At 43.7% G+C, this 18,004-nt stretch overlaps 1 protein-coding gene across 1 annotated transcript in view; it reads right to left on the reverse strand.

Annotated features, from left to right (window-relative positions):
- Positions 1 to 18,004, reverse strand: part of LOC126161959 (SET domain-containing protein SmydA-8) — a 255,456-nt gene that overhangs the window by 181,358 nt on the left and 56,094 nt on the right. The window contains exon 2 of the mRNA XM_049918143.1: positions 10,048 to 10,106. Coding sequence (XP_049774100.1) covers positions 10,048 to 10,106 — 59 coding nt within the window. The remainder of the gene's footprint in view (positions 1 to 10,047; positions 10,107 to 18,004) is intronic.

Consider the following 18,004-nt stretch of genomic DNA (forward strand, 5'->3'; position numbering starts at 1 on the left):
AACGAAACATTGTCTCGAAATTTGGTAGAAAATCCGAAGAAATTCTGGTCGTATGTAAAGTACACAAGCGGCAAGACGCAGTCAATACCTTCGCTGCGCAGTGCCGATGGTACTGTTACCGACGACTGTGCCGCTAAAGCGGAGTTATTGAACGCAGTTTTCCGAAGTTCCTTCACCAGGGAAGACGAATGGAATATTCCAGAATTTGAAACACGAACTGCTGCTAGCATGAATTTCTTAGAAGTAGATACCTTAGGGGTTGCGAAGCAACTCAAATCGCTTGATACAGGCAAGTCTTCAGGTCCAGATTGTATACCAATTAGGTTCCTTTCAGATTACGCTGATACAATAGCTTCCTACTTAGCAATCATATACAACCGTTAGCTCACCGATAGATCTGTACCTGGCCGGCCGGTGTGGCCGTGCGGTTCTAGGCACTTCAGTCGGGAACCGCGTGACCGCTACGGTCGCAGGTTCGAATCCTGCCTCGGGCATGGATGTGTGTGATGTCCTTAAGTTAGTTAGGTTTAAGTAGTTCTAAATTCTAGGGCACTGATGACCTCAGATGTTAAGTCCCATACTGCTCAGAGCCATTTGAACCATTTTGAAGATCTGTACCTACAGATTGGAAAATTGCGCAGGTCGCACCAGTGTTTAAGAAGGGTAGTAGGAGTAATCCATCGAACTACAGACCTATATCATTGACGTCGGTTTGCAGTAGGGTTTTGGACCATATACTGCATTCAAACATTATGAATCACCTGGAAGGGAACGATCTATTGATACGTAATCAGCATGGTTTCAGAAAACATCGTTCTTGTGCAACGCAGCTAGCTCTTTATTCGTACGAAGTAATGGCCGCTATCGACAGGGGATCTCAGGTTGATTCCGTATTTCTGGATTTCCGGAAAGCTTTTGACACCTTTCCTCACAAGCGACTTCTAATCAAGCTGCGGGCCTACGGGGTATCGTCTCAGTTGTGCGACAGGATTCGTGATTTCCTGTCAGAAAGGTCGCAGTTCGTAGTAATAGACGGCAAATCATCGAGTAAAACTGAAGTGATATCAGGTGTTCCCCAGGGAAGCGTCCTGGGACCTCTGCTGTTCCTGATCTATATAAATGACCTGGGTGACAATCTGAGCAGTTCTCTTAGGTTGTTCGCAGATGATGCTGTAATTTACCGTCTAGTAAGGTCATCCGAAGACCAGTATCAGTTGCAACGCGATTTAGAAAAGATTGCTGTATGGTGTGGCAGGTGGCAGTTGACGCTAAATAACGAAAAGTGTGAGGTGAATCACATGAGTTCCAAAAGAAATCCGTTGGAATTCGATTACTCGATAAATAGTATAATTTCAAGGCTGTCAATTCAACTAAGTACCTGGGTGTTAAAATTACGAACAACTTCAGTTGGAAAGACCACATAGATAATATTGTGGGGAAGGCGAGCCAAAGGTTGCGTTTCATTGGCAGGACACTTAGAAGATGCAACAAGTCCACTAAAGAGACAGCTTACACCACACTCGTTCGTCCTCTGTTAGAATATTGCTGCGCGGTGTGGGACCCTTACCAGGTGGGATTGACGGAGGACATCGAAAGGGTGCAAAAAAGGGCAGCTCGTTTTGTATTATCACGTAATAGGGGAGAGAGTGTAGCAGATATGATACGCGAGTTGGGATGGAAGTCATTAAAGCAAAGGCGTTTTTCGTCGCGGCGAGATCTATTTACGAAATTTCAGTCACCAACTTTCTCTTCCTACATAGGTAGGAATGATCATCAAAATAAAATAAGAGAAATCAGAGCTCGAACAGAAAGGTTTAGGTGTTCGTTTTTCCCGCGCGCTGTTCGGGAGTGGAATGGTAGAGAGATAGTATGATTGTGGTTCGATGAACCCTCTGCCAAGCACTTAAATGTGAATTGCAGAGTAGTCATGTAGATGTAGATGTAGATGTAGATGTAATGTTCTTTGTTTCCTTGTTATATAGAACTTAATAATTGGATAATATAGTTCAGAAACATGCTTCATTGAATATATTTTCGATAACTTGTGCGTCATAACCTCAGTACTGGGCCATGGTGCAGTTTTACGATGGCTTCACAAGACAGAACCTGAATAGCTTTTCACTGCGAGCTCATAATGCCTTACGTCTTCTTGTTCGGTTATTGTAGTTTTGCTACGACGTGGCAATAGTTAACAGTATCATTGTTATAAAATTCAATGAGACGATAATTTGAATACAAAATGTAAGTGTAAGCAGGCGAAGAAAGAAGAGCTGGCTCAGAGAGAAGAGAAACACTTCAACGAAAGTTACAGAACACTCTAAAAAACAGTCCTCACACACTGCGACCGTAGCTTGGTTTCGAATACAACCTTATACATAAACTGCCCTGTACTCTGAGTCAATGGCGCAGCAGGTCGTTTAAAATACAGACGTTGCCTGCCCAGTCGACGAGACTTTGGACCTTAGACAGCAAAGTGTATGACTACGAAAAAACTGTCACCTTTCATTAAGCGGCAGTTAGTCGTCGTTTGATAATTCCTTACGGAACATGAGCAAAGTTCGTTCTTTTAATCAATACAAGTGTAACATTTTATGACCACGTCAGCATTCGTGTGTGTGCCACTGGGACGTTTTAGCGGAATCTCGGGGAAGGGGGTTTTGTCCAGCCTGGACCAAAGCCGTTCTCTCTAAAATCGGTGGTGGTCAGAGGCGACAAGGCTGATTTCAAGGGCGAACAGTGTCCCATGACAACGGATGTTTCCCGTCACCTGTTGCAGAGAAACTTCTAAGAAGTTCTGGATGGAGCAGCACGATACAGAAGCGCTATGAGCAGGAGCAGAAGACGTCCAGTGAAAATGTCTACTTTCTGCTCCTGATTTCGATTGGCTGGAAGGCTTAAAACTCAAGTAATTCTGTAGAACGCCTTGAAGTTTCCGTGGGGTGTGGCAGTCGTGTGCCGTCCTGGGCGCAGGTGGTGATTTCGTAGAGTACTTCAGAATTCCGGAGAAGGAGATCCTTTCTGATCAGCCGAATTATTTCTTGCTGTGCGAGGTTCTGAACGTGCGTTTCCGTGCGCGGGCGTGGGTTTTCGTTTGAACAGTCCGGTGAGTGCTGCCGTTCAGCGAATGTGCAGACGCTGAGTGGGCTCATTTTTTTCATTTTTTAAAATTATGTGTATGATGGATTCAAAGTGCTACCTTGAGGCTGGAGTTCTGGTGTGACGGAAGTCTGTGATTCAATTTTAGCTTTATTTAGGCTTGGGCAGGGGTTTGGGCTCAGGCTCCGTAGCTCCTGCTACAATTGTGGCTTCTGCGACAAGTCTGTAGTTTTATTGGGGCGCCTCCACGATTGTGCGGGGCACTTTTAGCCGGTGCCATTGTTCTGGGCGATTGAGCCTGTGTATTCCAGGTGTCTGGTGGGAGGCCGCAGCTCGTCAATATTGTCCAGTTTGGGTGGGCAGAGACCTCAGATTGGTTTGAGAAGCCAAGTAGTCAGCTGCACGGCGGTGTTTAGTGGACGAGACGGATAAGGTGGGGCTTAATTCAACCAATAATTTATATCTGAGTCTCGTCTTTTCGTGTGGCTCTTTCCGTGTTAACGTTGAACTGTATCCCTGTTTTGTTATTTAGCAGATTATCGGCGGAAATTGCCAGGAGACAGTTACATTGTACGAACACTACCGCTTTCCACATTCCAATCAAGTGGTCAGATCTCGGTAAATTTCTGAAAGTGATCGGATTGCTACAGGGCTTCTAATTATTGACTTGAGAGAAGCCTACCCTGTCTCGCTGGTCAAAGCGAGGCCGATTTAGACTGATTGGATACTGTGGCAATTACATGAATTAATCCCGGTCCGCCAATAAACATTTTCGATTAAATCACCAGAGAAATACCTCGTGTAATTTGTCTCACGCGCCGTACACCGCTAAAGCCTGGTTTAAACAGGAGCGAATGGATGCGAACGGATATTCGAAAACAATTCGCCAGTGTTCACTACCGTTCACTCGTATCTGTGAACAATCGTTTACGCTAGAGAGAATGGAAGGGAACATGAGATAACGAACATAGCCTATGAAGTTGCGTTATTGTTTCCTGGCGCTAATAAGCAGCACGCAGGATATAACACTTTATAGCTAGAGCCGCGATGCAAAACTTTTATATTCGGATGGGATTATTTAACGGCGCACTGTAAGCAAACTGGCTTAAGGAAACAAGAATTTAGGGGGTTGAATTTGTACTTAAACGTGAAATGGGTGGAGTATGTGCTCTTAACGCCGAACAGCAGCTACAGTTTCCCTTAGTAATACACTACTCGCCGTTGAAATTGCTACACCACGAAGATGACGTCCTACAGACGCGAAATTTAACCGTCAGGAAGAAGATGCTGTGATATGCAAATGATTAGCTTTTCAGAGCATTCACACAAGGTTGGCGCAGGTGGCGACACCTACAACGTGCTGACATGAGGAAAGTTTCCAACCGATTTCTCATACACAAACAGCAGTTGACCTGCGTTGCCTGGTGAAACGTTGCTGTGATGCCTCGTGTAAGGAGGAGAAATGCATACCATCACGTTTCCAACTTTGATAAAGGTCAGGTTGTAGCCTATCGCGATTGCGGTTTATCGTATCGTGACAATGCTGTTCGTGTTGGTCGAGATTCAATGACTATTAGCAGAATGTGGAATCGGTGGGTTCACGAGGGTAATACGGAGCGCCGTGCTGGATCCCAACGGCCTCGTATCACTAGCAGTCGAGATGACAGGCATCTTATCCGCATGGCTCTAACGGATCGTGCAGCCACGTCTCGGTCCCTGAGACAACAAATGGGGACGTTTCCAAGACAACAACCATCTGCACGAACAGTTCGACAACTTTTGCAGCAGCATGAACTATCAGCTCGGACACCATGGCTGCGGTTACCCTTGACGCTTCATCACAGACAGGAGCGCCTGCGATGGTGTACTCAACGGCGAACTTCGGTGCACGAATGGCAAAACGTCATTTTTTCGGACGAATCCAGGTTCTGATTCTTGAGTTTCTCCCGGCGTATTTGATAATCAAAATATCCACGGGTGTACTGCCGGTCTACGGTGAACGCACATTGGAAGCGTGTATTCGTCATCGCCATACTGGCGTATCACCCGACGTGATGGTATGGGGTGCCATTGGTTACACGTTTCGGTCACCTCTTGTTCGCATGGATGGCACTTTGAACAGTGGACGTTACATTTCAGATGTGTTACGACCCGTGGCTCTACCCTTCATTCGATCCCTGCGAGACCCTACATTTCAGCAGGATAATGCACGACCGCATGTTGCAGGTCCTGTACGGGCCTTTCTGGATACAGAAAATGTTCGACTGCTGCCCTCGCCAGCATATTCTCCAGATCTCTCACCAACTGAAAACGTCTGGTCAATGGTGGACGAGCAACTGGCTCGTCACAATACGCCAGTCACTACTCTTGATGAACTGTGGTATCGTGTTGAAGCTGCATGGGCAGCTGTACCTGTACACGCCATACAAGCTCTGTTTGACTCAATGCCCAGGCGTATCAAGGCCGTTGTTACGGCCAGAGGTGGTTGTTCTGGGTACTGATTTCTCAGGACCTATGCACCCAAATTGCGTGAAAATGCAATCACATGTCAGTTCTAGTATAATATACTTGTCCAATGAATACCCGTTTATCATCTGCATTTCTTCTTGGTGTAGCAATTTTAATGGCCAGTAGTGAATTTTAAAACTTTGCGCATATACCGTTTGACGCTTTTAGCTGACTTCTCATTACTACTGAGGAGAAATTTGAAAACATAACGATAATTACTAATGACCAACATAACCCATATAAAAGCTGAGAGTTACGCTTCGGTTATCAGAAACTAGAAACATCTAAGTTTAGTGATTATTTCGCATTTCAGTGGCTACGAGGTGCCGATATCGAAATTGCTGATGTCTGCAGTGAAACATACGAACCACTTCGAGGATTATTTCCAGCGCGTATAAGAAAGATAATGTCAATAAAATATGGTAAATGAAATGTGAAATATACATACGACTTCTTCCATAGGGTAGCTATTACTTGATAAAATCTGCTATAGTTTGTTGGGGGGGGGGGGGGGAGCGGATATTGTCATACCGGATAAACCACCTTTATCTCTGATCAAAAATCTCTAACATAACAGCAATGCCTCACGCAAATATAAGGGCGTTGCTGCAGCGTACGTGCAGCGCAGCGCGACTCTGATGCAGGTATATAAGCACAGACATATAGGCAAGTTATTAGTGTAGCATTCGTGTCTTTCCGAAGTGCGTGCAGTAAATGCGGAAACTTGAACCATGGCGACGTAATTACCAAATGCGTCCAAACAGGATCATCCTGGTGTTATTCTTTTCTTGTCTGTCGAAGGACAAACACTGGTAGACATCTGTCAGAGAATGAAGAACCTGTATGGGGCAGCATGCGTCTGGAAAACCACTGTTGGGAGCGGTTCGCGGCAAGGGGTGCTCTTGCTTCGTGACAATGCACGTCTCCATGTCGCAAATGTCGTAACGCAGAAGTTTTGCCAACTCAATTGGGAGACACTCGAGCACCTGCCCTATAACCCGTATCTCTCCCCATGTGATTATCACACCTTCGGTCCCTAAAAAAAGATCCTGATGAGGTCGACGATTCCTGCTGGACGGGTATGTGCAGCAGGCAGTTACGGACTTCTTCACGTAGCAGGACACCGTGTTTTACTAAACGGGTGTCTTCAACCTGGTGCGTCAGTGGGATGATTGCCTCAAGGTACACAGCGGTTATACCTGATTGGCATATCAAGGATTGTAAGGACTTCGAACGTAAGCTTTTTAAGCTACCATGAACGTAAGCAACGATAATGATCCGGTGTTTCGTATATTTTTAATTTTAATCAGCGTAATATTCGTACATACATTTTCGCAATTACTTACTTTCAAGGAATGTATCGTACTTTTGCTTTTTAGTAATGCATACATTTAAAAAATTCGTCTTCTCTCTCACGTCCCCAGTTCGCTCTTTGAATACATCATCAATTTTCTACCAATCATATTTCTTTTCCTTCAGCATTTTCGCTGTGCACCTCTTGGATCCCAGAAGCACCTATGATATCTGTATTCGTGTATCAATAGGGCTACATTCTATTCGGACCACACCATCGCTCACGCAAGTCATGTTAACAACAAAAGTAGGCAAAATAGCATCCGAAAAATCTCAGTACTGCTAGCGCCGATGCGGAGAGAAGGCGAACTGTCCTTGACGGTTCACTTAAACACATAACAAGCGGAACAGGAGCGAACACTAGCCAATTTGAACCGAATACCACGGAACTCAGGGCGCTGGCGCTCGCCTACGAGTTGCACCATAGAGAATTCTTGTTCATTGAGTCTTCTTCGGTGTGTCAACTCCGATCTAAACCAGGTGTGCATTCTGGCAGCGGCCACGAACCAAATACCGCAGGACTCCAAGGTAGGTCTGAGGTACAGGCCAAGGAATCGCTTCACCAAAACAAGTAATTACGTGAGCAAATACAAATTCTATTTTATATGTACGTACGTGTTTAATGTCTAAATCCCTACTCTGCAAACTACTATCTAGTCCATAGCAGGGGGAAGTCCCATTGACCAGTTATTAAGGTTTCTCCACATACCAGTTGCGTATGAAGCGCGGGAATAATTATTGCTTAAATGTCTCTGTGCGTGCTGTAAATAATTTAATTTTGTTTTCTGCGGTCTCTGAGGGAACAATATCTAGAAGCTGTAGTGTTTTCATACATTCCTCGCTTAATACATATTCTTGAAATTTTGTAAGTGGCTATCGCGGGATAACAGACGTCTATCTTTAAGCGTCTTCCTTTGTACGTTTTCGACACTTGCTTGACGTCTTCTCTTGCGCCAAACAAATCCAGAAGGATTTTAATGAAACGTGTGAACATTCGTACCGCCCTTCTGTGTGCACGTCGAATATCCCCTTTCGGTCGTGTTTGGTATGGGAAACTACACTCCTGGAAATGGAAAAAAGAACACATTGACACCGGTGTGTCAGACCCACCATACTTGCTCTGGACACTGCGAGAGGGCTGTACAAGCAATGATCACACGCACGGCACAGCGGACACACCAGGAACCGCGGTGTTGGCCGTCGAATGGCGCTAGCTGCGCAGCATTTGAGCACCGCCGCCGTCAGTGTCAGCCAGTTTGCCGTGGCATACGGAGCTCCATCGCAGTCTTTAACACTGGTAGCATGCCGCGACAGCGTGGACGTGAACCGTATGTGCAGTTGACGGACTTTGAGCGAGGGCGTATAGTGGGCATGCGGGAGGCCAGGTGGACGTACCGCCGAATTGCTCAACACGTGGGGCGTGAGGTCTCCACAGTACATCGATGTTGTCGCCAGTGGTCGGCGGAAGGTGCACGTGCCCGTCGACCTGGGACCGGACCGCAGCGACGCACGGATGCACGCCAAGACCGTAGGATCCTACGCAGTTCCGTAGGGGACCGCACCGCCACTTCCCAGCAAATTAGGGACACTGTTGCTCCTGGGGTATCGGCGAGGACCATTCGCAACCGTCTCCATGAAGCTGGGCTACTGTCCCGCACACCGTTAGGCTGTCTTCCACTCACGCCCCAAAATCGTGCAGTCCGCCTCCAGTGGTGTCGCGACAGGCGTGAATGGAGGGACGAATGGAGACGTGTCGTCTTCAGCGATGAGAGTCGCTTCTGCCTTGGTGCCAATGATGGTCGTATGCGTGTTTGGCGCCGTGCAGGTGAGCGCCACAATCAGGACTGGGTACGACCGAGGCACACAGGGCCAACACCCGGCATCATGGTGTGGGGAGCGATCTCCTACACTGGCCGTACACCACTGGTGATCGTCGAGGGGACACTGAATAGTGCACGGTACATCCAAACCGTCATCGAACCCATCGTTCTACCATTCCTAGACCGGCAAGGGAACTTGCTGTTCCAACAGGACAATGCACGTCCGCATGTATCCCGTGCCACCCAACGTGCTCTAGAAGGTGTAAGTCAACTACCCTGGCCAGCAAGATCTCCGGATCTGTCCCCCATTGAGCATGTTTGGGACTGGATGAAGCGTCGTCTCACGCGGTCTGCACGTCCAGCACGAACGCTGGTCCAACTGAGGCGCCAGGTGGAAATGGCATGGCAAGCCGTTCCACAGGACTACATCCAGCATCTCTACGATCGTCTCCATGGGAGAATAGCAGCCTGCATTGCTGCGAAAGGTGGATATACACTGTACTAGTGCCGACATTGTGCATGCTCTGTTGCTTGTGTCTATGTGCCTGTGGTTCTGTCAGTGTGATCATGTGATGTATCTGACCCCAGGAATGTGTCAATAAAGTTTCCCCTTCCTGGGACAATGAATTCACGGTGTTCGTATTTCAATTTCCAGGAGTGTAGTATAGGTCGCATGAGTGTTTTATAGACATATTATTGCCATCTTACCAGTGAGCCTACTTTACTGTTTTACTTACGAGGAAGCCTACGAGATCAGTCCATTTCATTCTTCCTAAAAAGTGAATGATGCTGGCGATGTATTTTAATTTTTTATGTGCAACAGATACGTTTCACATTTTCGTAATGTCTAAAGTCAAATAACACAGCCGTTAAATAGGAAACAGTACCTATAAGAGTAATAGTAAATTTAGTAAAAATACTGAGAAAGCATTAATTAATATCACCACAAAGAAAACACAGCAGCGATAATGGAATGCAACGTAAATACAATTATTCAATCATTAAGTAACTTATTTAGAAGCACGCGTATTGAAAATAATCATACTGATTAATACATATCATTAACATATGTAATAGGAATGAGACACTAAATTTTCTTGAAAGCTCTTGGCACACAAATCAGCTATGCAAAAACAGTAATATTTTTTCCAGAAAAGATACAAATAGGCAGAACAAGAAAACGTATTACTATACTTGGGTTTTTTTGTTAATTTTTTTCTTCTTTTACCGTTTAAGAGAGGTTGGAGGATCAGATCGACCTAGCTCTTACCTCCCCACCTTCTCGTTTCGTAGCACCTCGTACGCCGGTCCATCTGACGGTTTCGTTCCCTATGAAGAAATAACAGCGAATCAGTGATGTCACCAGTAACTCTAGAAAGATATTACAAAATAGATGACAGATTCTTCGCAATTAATGCAAAGCGCAAATTCCACACACCTTCAAAATTAACACAAAGTTAGAGGGCAGGAATGGAGGAAATAACATTGCTCAGAATCATCCACAGATGTATTGGTTCAACTTAAAAATAAATAAATAAAATTATTATTATTATTATTAGTCGTAAAGCTCCCAACATGGAAGACGCTAAGTAAAGATTATTATGAAGCGAACTAGAAACACTTAACAGACTGAAAGTTGTCGTAGAGATGGATGAAACGAAATTCTAACTTATTTCATAGTATCACATAAGCCATCATATCCTTAGCGCAATTGTTTGTCCTTTGCTAATACTTCATTGAAGCTATGGACTGACAGAAACGTCATACGCACACCTGATATATTACGACATTTTAATTTAATGTTTAATTAACCTTTCAGCCGGCATGTTGAACCTAATGATGCAAGGTCCTCATTTTCCAAGTAATGTTTCATTGTTACCACCTATCATCCGTTACAGAATTATAATCCTGCTACATCTACAGAGGTCGAACAAAAATATGGAAACTCCACGAACGAAATACATTATCAGGCCTAAAAGGCGTAGGAAAACCACTGGCGTTCAAAACACCTTCCAGCGGTCTCGGAATGTATAAATACAGGAACTGTATGGTTTTCAAGAGAATCTTATACTATTCTTCCCGCAACACAGTGCCAAGTTATGCGGCCGTGCACCCTTCTCTGGAAAGTTGACCACAAAGTCTCAATAATACGGAAATGTGGTGACTGTGATCGCCAGGTGATATGCGACAGTTCATCCTCGTGCTGACAAAATCAGCCCTGGACGATGCGTGCTGTGTGAACAGGGGCCCTGTCATCTTGGAATACGGCATCACTACTCGGGAGCAAACATTGTACCACGGGAAAGACGTATTCAGCCAAAATGGTCACATAATCTATGGCAGTAATGCGGCCCAGCAGGGTAACCACGAGACCCATTGAATACCACGATATGGCTGCCCAAATCATCACCGAACTCCCACCATGTTTTCCTCTTGTGATGTAAACTTGGCCAGAAGTTAGAAACAGTATGAAACCAGACTCATCCGACCAAATGACATTCTTCCACTGCTCCATAGCCCAGGTTTTATGGCTTCCGCACTACGTTTTGCCGTTAAGGGCATTTGCACCACGGAGGAGTGGTTTTGGAGTTCCACCTCTCACTAGAGTTATTTGGTAGTGGAGCTCCCTTTCTATTATTACGGTGCTGACAGGCTTCACGAACGCGACATTCAGTTCAGCAGCGACTTTTGCTGCTGTCGTTCGCTTATTTTTCGTCATAGTCCTCCTCAATGGCGGCCTGTCACCATCGTTCAACACGCACTTTAGTCCACGTTGTGACTTAGCGGATGGTGTTATTTCGCCTTCCATGTACGCGGTAAAATTTTCGATCCGCTGTTTCTTGAATCACCAAACAATTAGGCTACCTTGCTTATGGAAGCATCCAAAATATTACCACCAACAATTTACCCATGTTCTAATTCACTTGGCTCCGGTCTAACAAAACTACACAGAACACTGTTATCACCAGGACTGAACTTTTCAACCTATTGAGAACATTGCACAAGTACCGTTCGCGGTCAGATACAAATGCGTAACTAGCAGGCACTCTCTCTCTCTAAAGTACTGCAGGGACTATGAAACGATGAACGGAAACTCCTAATCTACATCTCCACGCGGTAGTGAGTGGGCAATGTCATTTCATGTGATGGCTAACGTAGGCAGGGACCGAGGGATGACCGGGATAAGTCATCACCCCAGCATTTACTGGGCAGGGCACCCTCTCGTCTTGGAAATGAGAAATCATTTCCAAAGGCGGAAGAACCAGCTGACAGTCAACGGCATAGGATGTGGAAGGCAACGGGAAACCACCACATTAAACAACTACGGTTACCCTAAGCACCAGCAGTAAACGATGCCAGCATCTTCTGTAAAATTTTCCGGAGAGAAAATAGTCCCCCAATCGGATATCCGGAAGGGGCTGCAAAAGACACAGACAAGGTGAAGGAAAAGAACCCCAATTCTAACATAGCAACTTGGAACGTGTGAACACTACTTCAGCGTAGCAAACTAGAAAACCTAAAACTTGAAATGGATGGCTGGAAATCGGTACCCTAGGCATATCGGAGATGAGATGGCCCCAGCCAGGTGATTTCTGGTCTGAATAATACATACTCATTCACAGCGGAACTAAACAAGATAGACCAGGAATGGGATGAGTTGGAATAATTTAGAGGAAAAATTATGGCTCACGTGTCAAGGGATATGTGCAATATAGCTCTCGAATAATACTTGTCAAACTTGAAACTAAACCGAAGGACACTGTGATAACACAACTATACATGCCAACATCCAAAGAAGAACATGCAGTCGTTGACGAAGTATACGAAGAAATAAGTAATGCGATGATAAATGTGAAGGAAGATGAAAACCTAATTATCATGGGGCACTGGAACACGCTTGTGGGTGAAGAACCGGAGGAAGGAATTGTTGGCATATATGGACTTGGAAGAAGACATGAAAGACGAGCTCGACTAATCGAGTTTTGCTCGAGGCACCAGTCAGTTGCTGCAAACACACTTTTCCAACATGACAAATGAAGAAGATACACTTGGAAGGCCCCTGGAGATCTGAGGAGACAGCACATTGATTACATTCTAGTGAAAACAAGTTTTAGGAATCAAGTAAAAGATTGCAGGAGCTGTCCATCTGCAGACATAGGCAGTGACCATAACCTGGTCCTGATGGAAAGTTCACTCAGGTTCAAATCTCTGAAGAAGTAGACAGTAAAACTTAAAGGGGAACCAGAAAAATTGAAAACCGAGGGACTGATTCAAATGGCTCTGAGCACTATGGGACTTAACTTCGGAGGTCATCAGTGCCCTAGAACTTAGAACTACTTAAACCTAACTAACCTAAGGACATCACACACATCCATGCCCGAGGCAGGATTCGAACCTGCGACTGTAGCGGTCGCGTGGTTCCAGACTGAAGCGCCTAGAACCGCTCGGCCACACCGGCCAGCTCGAGGGACTGGAAAAGCGTTATGCTCACGAAACAGACAACATAGCTAAAATTTTTCAACATGGTGGAGTAAATGAAGACTGGGATCAAATTAAATCTGGTATATACAAAGCAGCAGAAAAGATAGTCGAAAATCTAAACGCAAAAACAAGAAGAAATGGATTACAGCAGATGTTATTAAGCTTATAGAAAACAGGAGATTATACAGAAACGCAACTGATGGAAAAGGAAAAGCTGATTACAGAAGACTAAGGAATTTAGTCAATAGGGAAGCTAGGAAAGCAAACGAAAATTTTCTTGAGGAAATGAGCAGGGAAGTGGAAGAAAATATGCAAAATGGAAGAACTGATTTAGCCTACAGAACAGCAAATACATTTTTTAACAGAGGTAAAACAACACTCTCAGGTACAGTAGAAAATAAAGAGTGGAAAATACTGTTTGGTGAAGACATGGTGAATAGATGGATAGAATACATTGAGGAGTTGTATGCCGGAACATCTCCTTCGGAGGAAGTAATAGGATGAGAAGAGCAAGTAGACGAGGATGACAAGAGAGATGACATTCTGCAAGAAGAATTTGAAAAATCTGCAAAAATCAACGAGTATTGATGACATCCCTGCAGGACTAATAAAGAACGCTGGTGACAGCACGAAAATGATGCTGCTTAAACTTTTTAGGTCCATCTATAACACAGGAGAAATACCGACAGACTTCCAGAAATGCATCGTTGTTCCTATACCAAAGAAGGCAGCAGCTACAAAATGTGAACAGTACCGAACTTTAAGCCTAATATCACATGCATAAAAAATTCTCATAAAAATAATTCTGAAGAGAATTGAAGAGAAGGTGGAGGATATGCAGAGTGAAAATCAGCTTGGTTTCAGAAGGGGATTAGGAACAAGAGAAGCGATTCTGGCACTTAGACTCCTTATCGAAAAGCAATTACAGAAAAATAAACCAACTTATATTGTCTTTGTAGACTCGGAAAAGGCATTTGATAACGTTATCTGGCAAGAGATGTTCAGAGTGCTGAGGAGAAGTGGAATGAAGTACACAGACATCCGTGTTTCTATAAGAACGAGGTGGCAGTGATTAGGAACTGTCACCAGGAACAAGAAGCAAATATCAGAAAATGGGTAAGACATGGATGTGCTCTCTCTCCTCTTATATCGAAAGCTTACATCCAGGAAGCTATAGGCCAAGTTCGAGAAACTACTGAAATGGGGATCAAAATTAATGGGCAGAAGATACACATGCTACGTTATGCAAATCCTATTGCTATAGTCACGGAGACAAAAGAAGATCTAGAGGAAGTCCTCAGAACAATGGAAAGGAGTCTATGCTATTTGTATGGAATGAGAATAAACAAGAAAAAGACTAAAGTGATAGTATGTAGTACACAAGCAGAATATGAACCTCTGAGAATGAGAATTGTAAGAGAGGAGCTGGAAGTGATAGAGGAATTTACCTCCCTGGGAAGCAAAATCACAAGGGAGCGTAGAAGCCGGAAAGAAATTGTGAGCAGAACACAACAGACCAAAATTGGATTTAATCTGAGGAGGAACTTAATCACCAGCAAGAACATCAGTCTGAAAACAGGGAATCGTATCATGAAAGCTTTCGTTTGGAGTGTGGCTCTATACGGATGTGAAACTAGGATAATGGAAAGAGAAGAGAGACGACGGGTAGAGATCCTGGAGATGGGGTGCTATAGAAGGTGATGAAGATCAGCTGGAGAGACAAAATGGTTCAAATGGCTCTGAGCACTATGGGACTTAACATCTGAGGTCATCAGTCCCCTAGAACGTAGAACTACTTAAACTTAACTAACCTAAGGACATCACACACATCCACGTCCGAGGCAGAATTCGAACCTGCGACCGTAGCTGTCGCTTGGTTCCAGACTGAAGCGCCTAGAACCGCTCGCCCGCTCCGGCCGTCAGCTGGAGAGACAAAGAAATAAATGAAGAGCTGCTTAGAAGAATACAGGAAACCAGATCTCTGTGGAGGCACATCCAGACAAGAAGAGACAAATTGGAGGGCATATCCTAAGACACAAGAACATCATTGGAACAACAGCAGAAGGAGCTATTGAGGGAAGGAATCGGAGGGGGCGACCAAGGTATCATACATGCAACAGATAATGAGTGACGTTGGATGTAACACGTACATGGAAATGAAGAGGAAGCAGACAGAACAGAGAAATGGCGCTCTGCTGCAAACCATTCTCAGGGTTGAACAATGAAAGAAGAAAAAGAAGAACTAGCAGGCTTGCCTAGCATCTGTATTTATGTTCAAGCATGCATTTCTCGCGGTGTTTTCATATTTTTGTCGACTCCCTGTATATTATCTTCTTGAACTGCAACATTTCGAAACTATTTTTTTTCTATCATAATGTGCGTTTTATTTTCCTAACAAATGTTGTTTCTTTGTTCGTAGCACTGGACGTTTCACTTAACCGACGGCTCGCTAAAAATTGATTGCAAAAGATATCGAAAGTCACAACCACGCTTTGGAGGTACAGGGACAGATAGTCTGTGTACCAGCACGACACTATAGGCTCATAACGACTTGAGACTGACCTGGGCGACTGAAATTTTTAATCGCACTGAATTTAGTTGCACTTACGATGAACTACTAACCATAACTGTGAAAGGGAGTCCTCATTTGCTTAAATAAGATGTTTTTATAGCTCGTCCATAACATGGAAGGATCTCAAATGAAGACGGGAGCAATGAAGAAAAGGAAAACCTTGGCTATATCTTTAAGATAAAGCTCACATTGGAAACATAATGCAACATTACTAACATAGTTGAAAGCGTCGAGAAAATGATTGCTGTAAGGATACTTCATTGATGAAACTTATAAACTTCTGTTGATGAAAATTCGGCTGTAAGGAGTAGTGAAATGAAATACATAGAACATCCTTCAACAAGACCTTATGAACTTCAACTTAAATTATAGAAAATGGAAGATAAAAATACCAATTTCCAAAGAAAGTGATGGTATTGTGGGCTTTCCAGTTGACAACGGGAAGTAAAGGACTCTAATACTTTCAATGTCAGAATAAAACTTACACTCCCATTTATCTGTTTTAATTTTTGTTGATGCGAATCTGATACCCATTTGTGCTAGTAACAGAAACAATTACGCTTTTAAAACTAAAAATCTGCAGCTGAACTTTACTGCAAATGAAATGAGAAATTTTTTTTGCAAATTTTGCTCGTATCTGTTATTGTCAGTTTTTAAGTGTGTAGAAATGCATTGAAAAGATTGCCAGTTGTCAGAAAAAGAGTACATACTTCTAACGCTATGGCCCGAAATAAATTATTGTAAATTATGAGGAACGTTGATGTTTCTGAAAATGATAAATTCAGTCCTAGTAAAGTCGAACTTCTGTGACAAGCACTAAATGAAAACTGGAAGAACTTCTGTTATATGGACACTTAATGAGGCAATGACACCAAATAATGAAAGACATGGAGCAAAACAACCTACACATAACGAGTCAACGGGATTCGGTTATACGGCCTGGTGTTTTTGCTTTCCCCACATTTCTGAAGACTGATCGAGGAGACGCAGCGGTTAAGACTTTGGACACACGTTCGGAAGGGCTGGCGTTCAGTTCCTCTTGTAGCCATCGATATTTAAGTTTTTCCAGGTTTCTGTAATTAGTCTGGGGTATATGCTGGGATGGTTTCTTTGAAAAGGATTTCCTTCCCAAATCCCATCTTCTCCTCGATTTCCAATGACCAACGACCTACTCTTCGACGAACGTTAGATGCCTTCGGTTCTTAAATGTAATTTGATCCACATCACCGTGTGAAAAAATGGTACTAGTATTATAAGAATCGATATTTGACCTGTTGTCTTGAATGTAGCAAGCACTCTGCTGGAAGGAAATATCAGTTGTAAAACATTTTTTCACAATTTCAATAAATTTTATTTAATTTTTCATGTGTTAAGAAATAAACAGGTCATACATATTTCATGTGTTGTTTCCTTTTGCTGTAATCTAACACGACTGCTGTTCCAAAAATGGGATATGACGGATGTTGATGGATGCTGTCCTGGCACTATTGTTCAAAAACTGGAACATCCGATTATTTGAAAATCAAAAATTTCACCATGTATAGTACAGCGCTTTTTAGTGGCAAAGCGATAGGTAATGTAGAATAAGATTGTTTTCTCAGGGACAAAAAAGAAAAAAAGAAAAAAGTACTGATCCCGAAAGCGTTAATGAAAAACTAGACATCTATTTCCGACAATTAGTACCCTGTCCGAAAACGTTCAGTTTAGACTGTTCTACCATCTGTGCAATTGTCGTCCCAGAGTTTTGGGGCAACCTGTAGCCATGATATGTGTGTAGCTGATTTAAGATCAATTCACAGTGGTCACCGACGGAATGTCACGGAATGGAAGATGACGTCATTATCAAATGACGGTGTGTTCACACTAGGCGGAATGTCATGACGCCACGTCGCTTAGCTCACTGAACGGCGAGAACGGTGGTTCGAGATATTGTCTGCCTTAGAGATGATGGGGGAGAGTGAACCACAGTGGAGGTTTCTGAAGTAACGACTAATGGGAGTAGAGACTGTTAGTGGCCAAAGCAAAAGCCATAATGGTTGTTCCTGAAGAGCTACTATGAAAAATTTATCACACTCCTGAAAATAAAAAAAATAAGAAAAACTTTCTTTCAATACTTCAAAACGTCAACATTTATTTTCTAGAGAGAATATATGCTTGCAGACACGTCAAACAA

The sequence above is a fragment of the Schistocerca cancellata genome, chromosome 2 (assembly GCF_023864275.1).
Source record: "Schistocerca cancellata isolate TAMUIC-IGC-003103 chromosome 2, iqSchCanc2.1, whole genome shotgun sequence".
Taxonomy (NCBI): domain Eukaryota; kingdom Metazoa; phylum Arthropoda; class Insecta; order Orthoptera; family Acrididae; genus Schistocerca; species Schistocerca cancellata.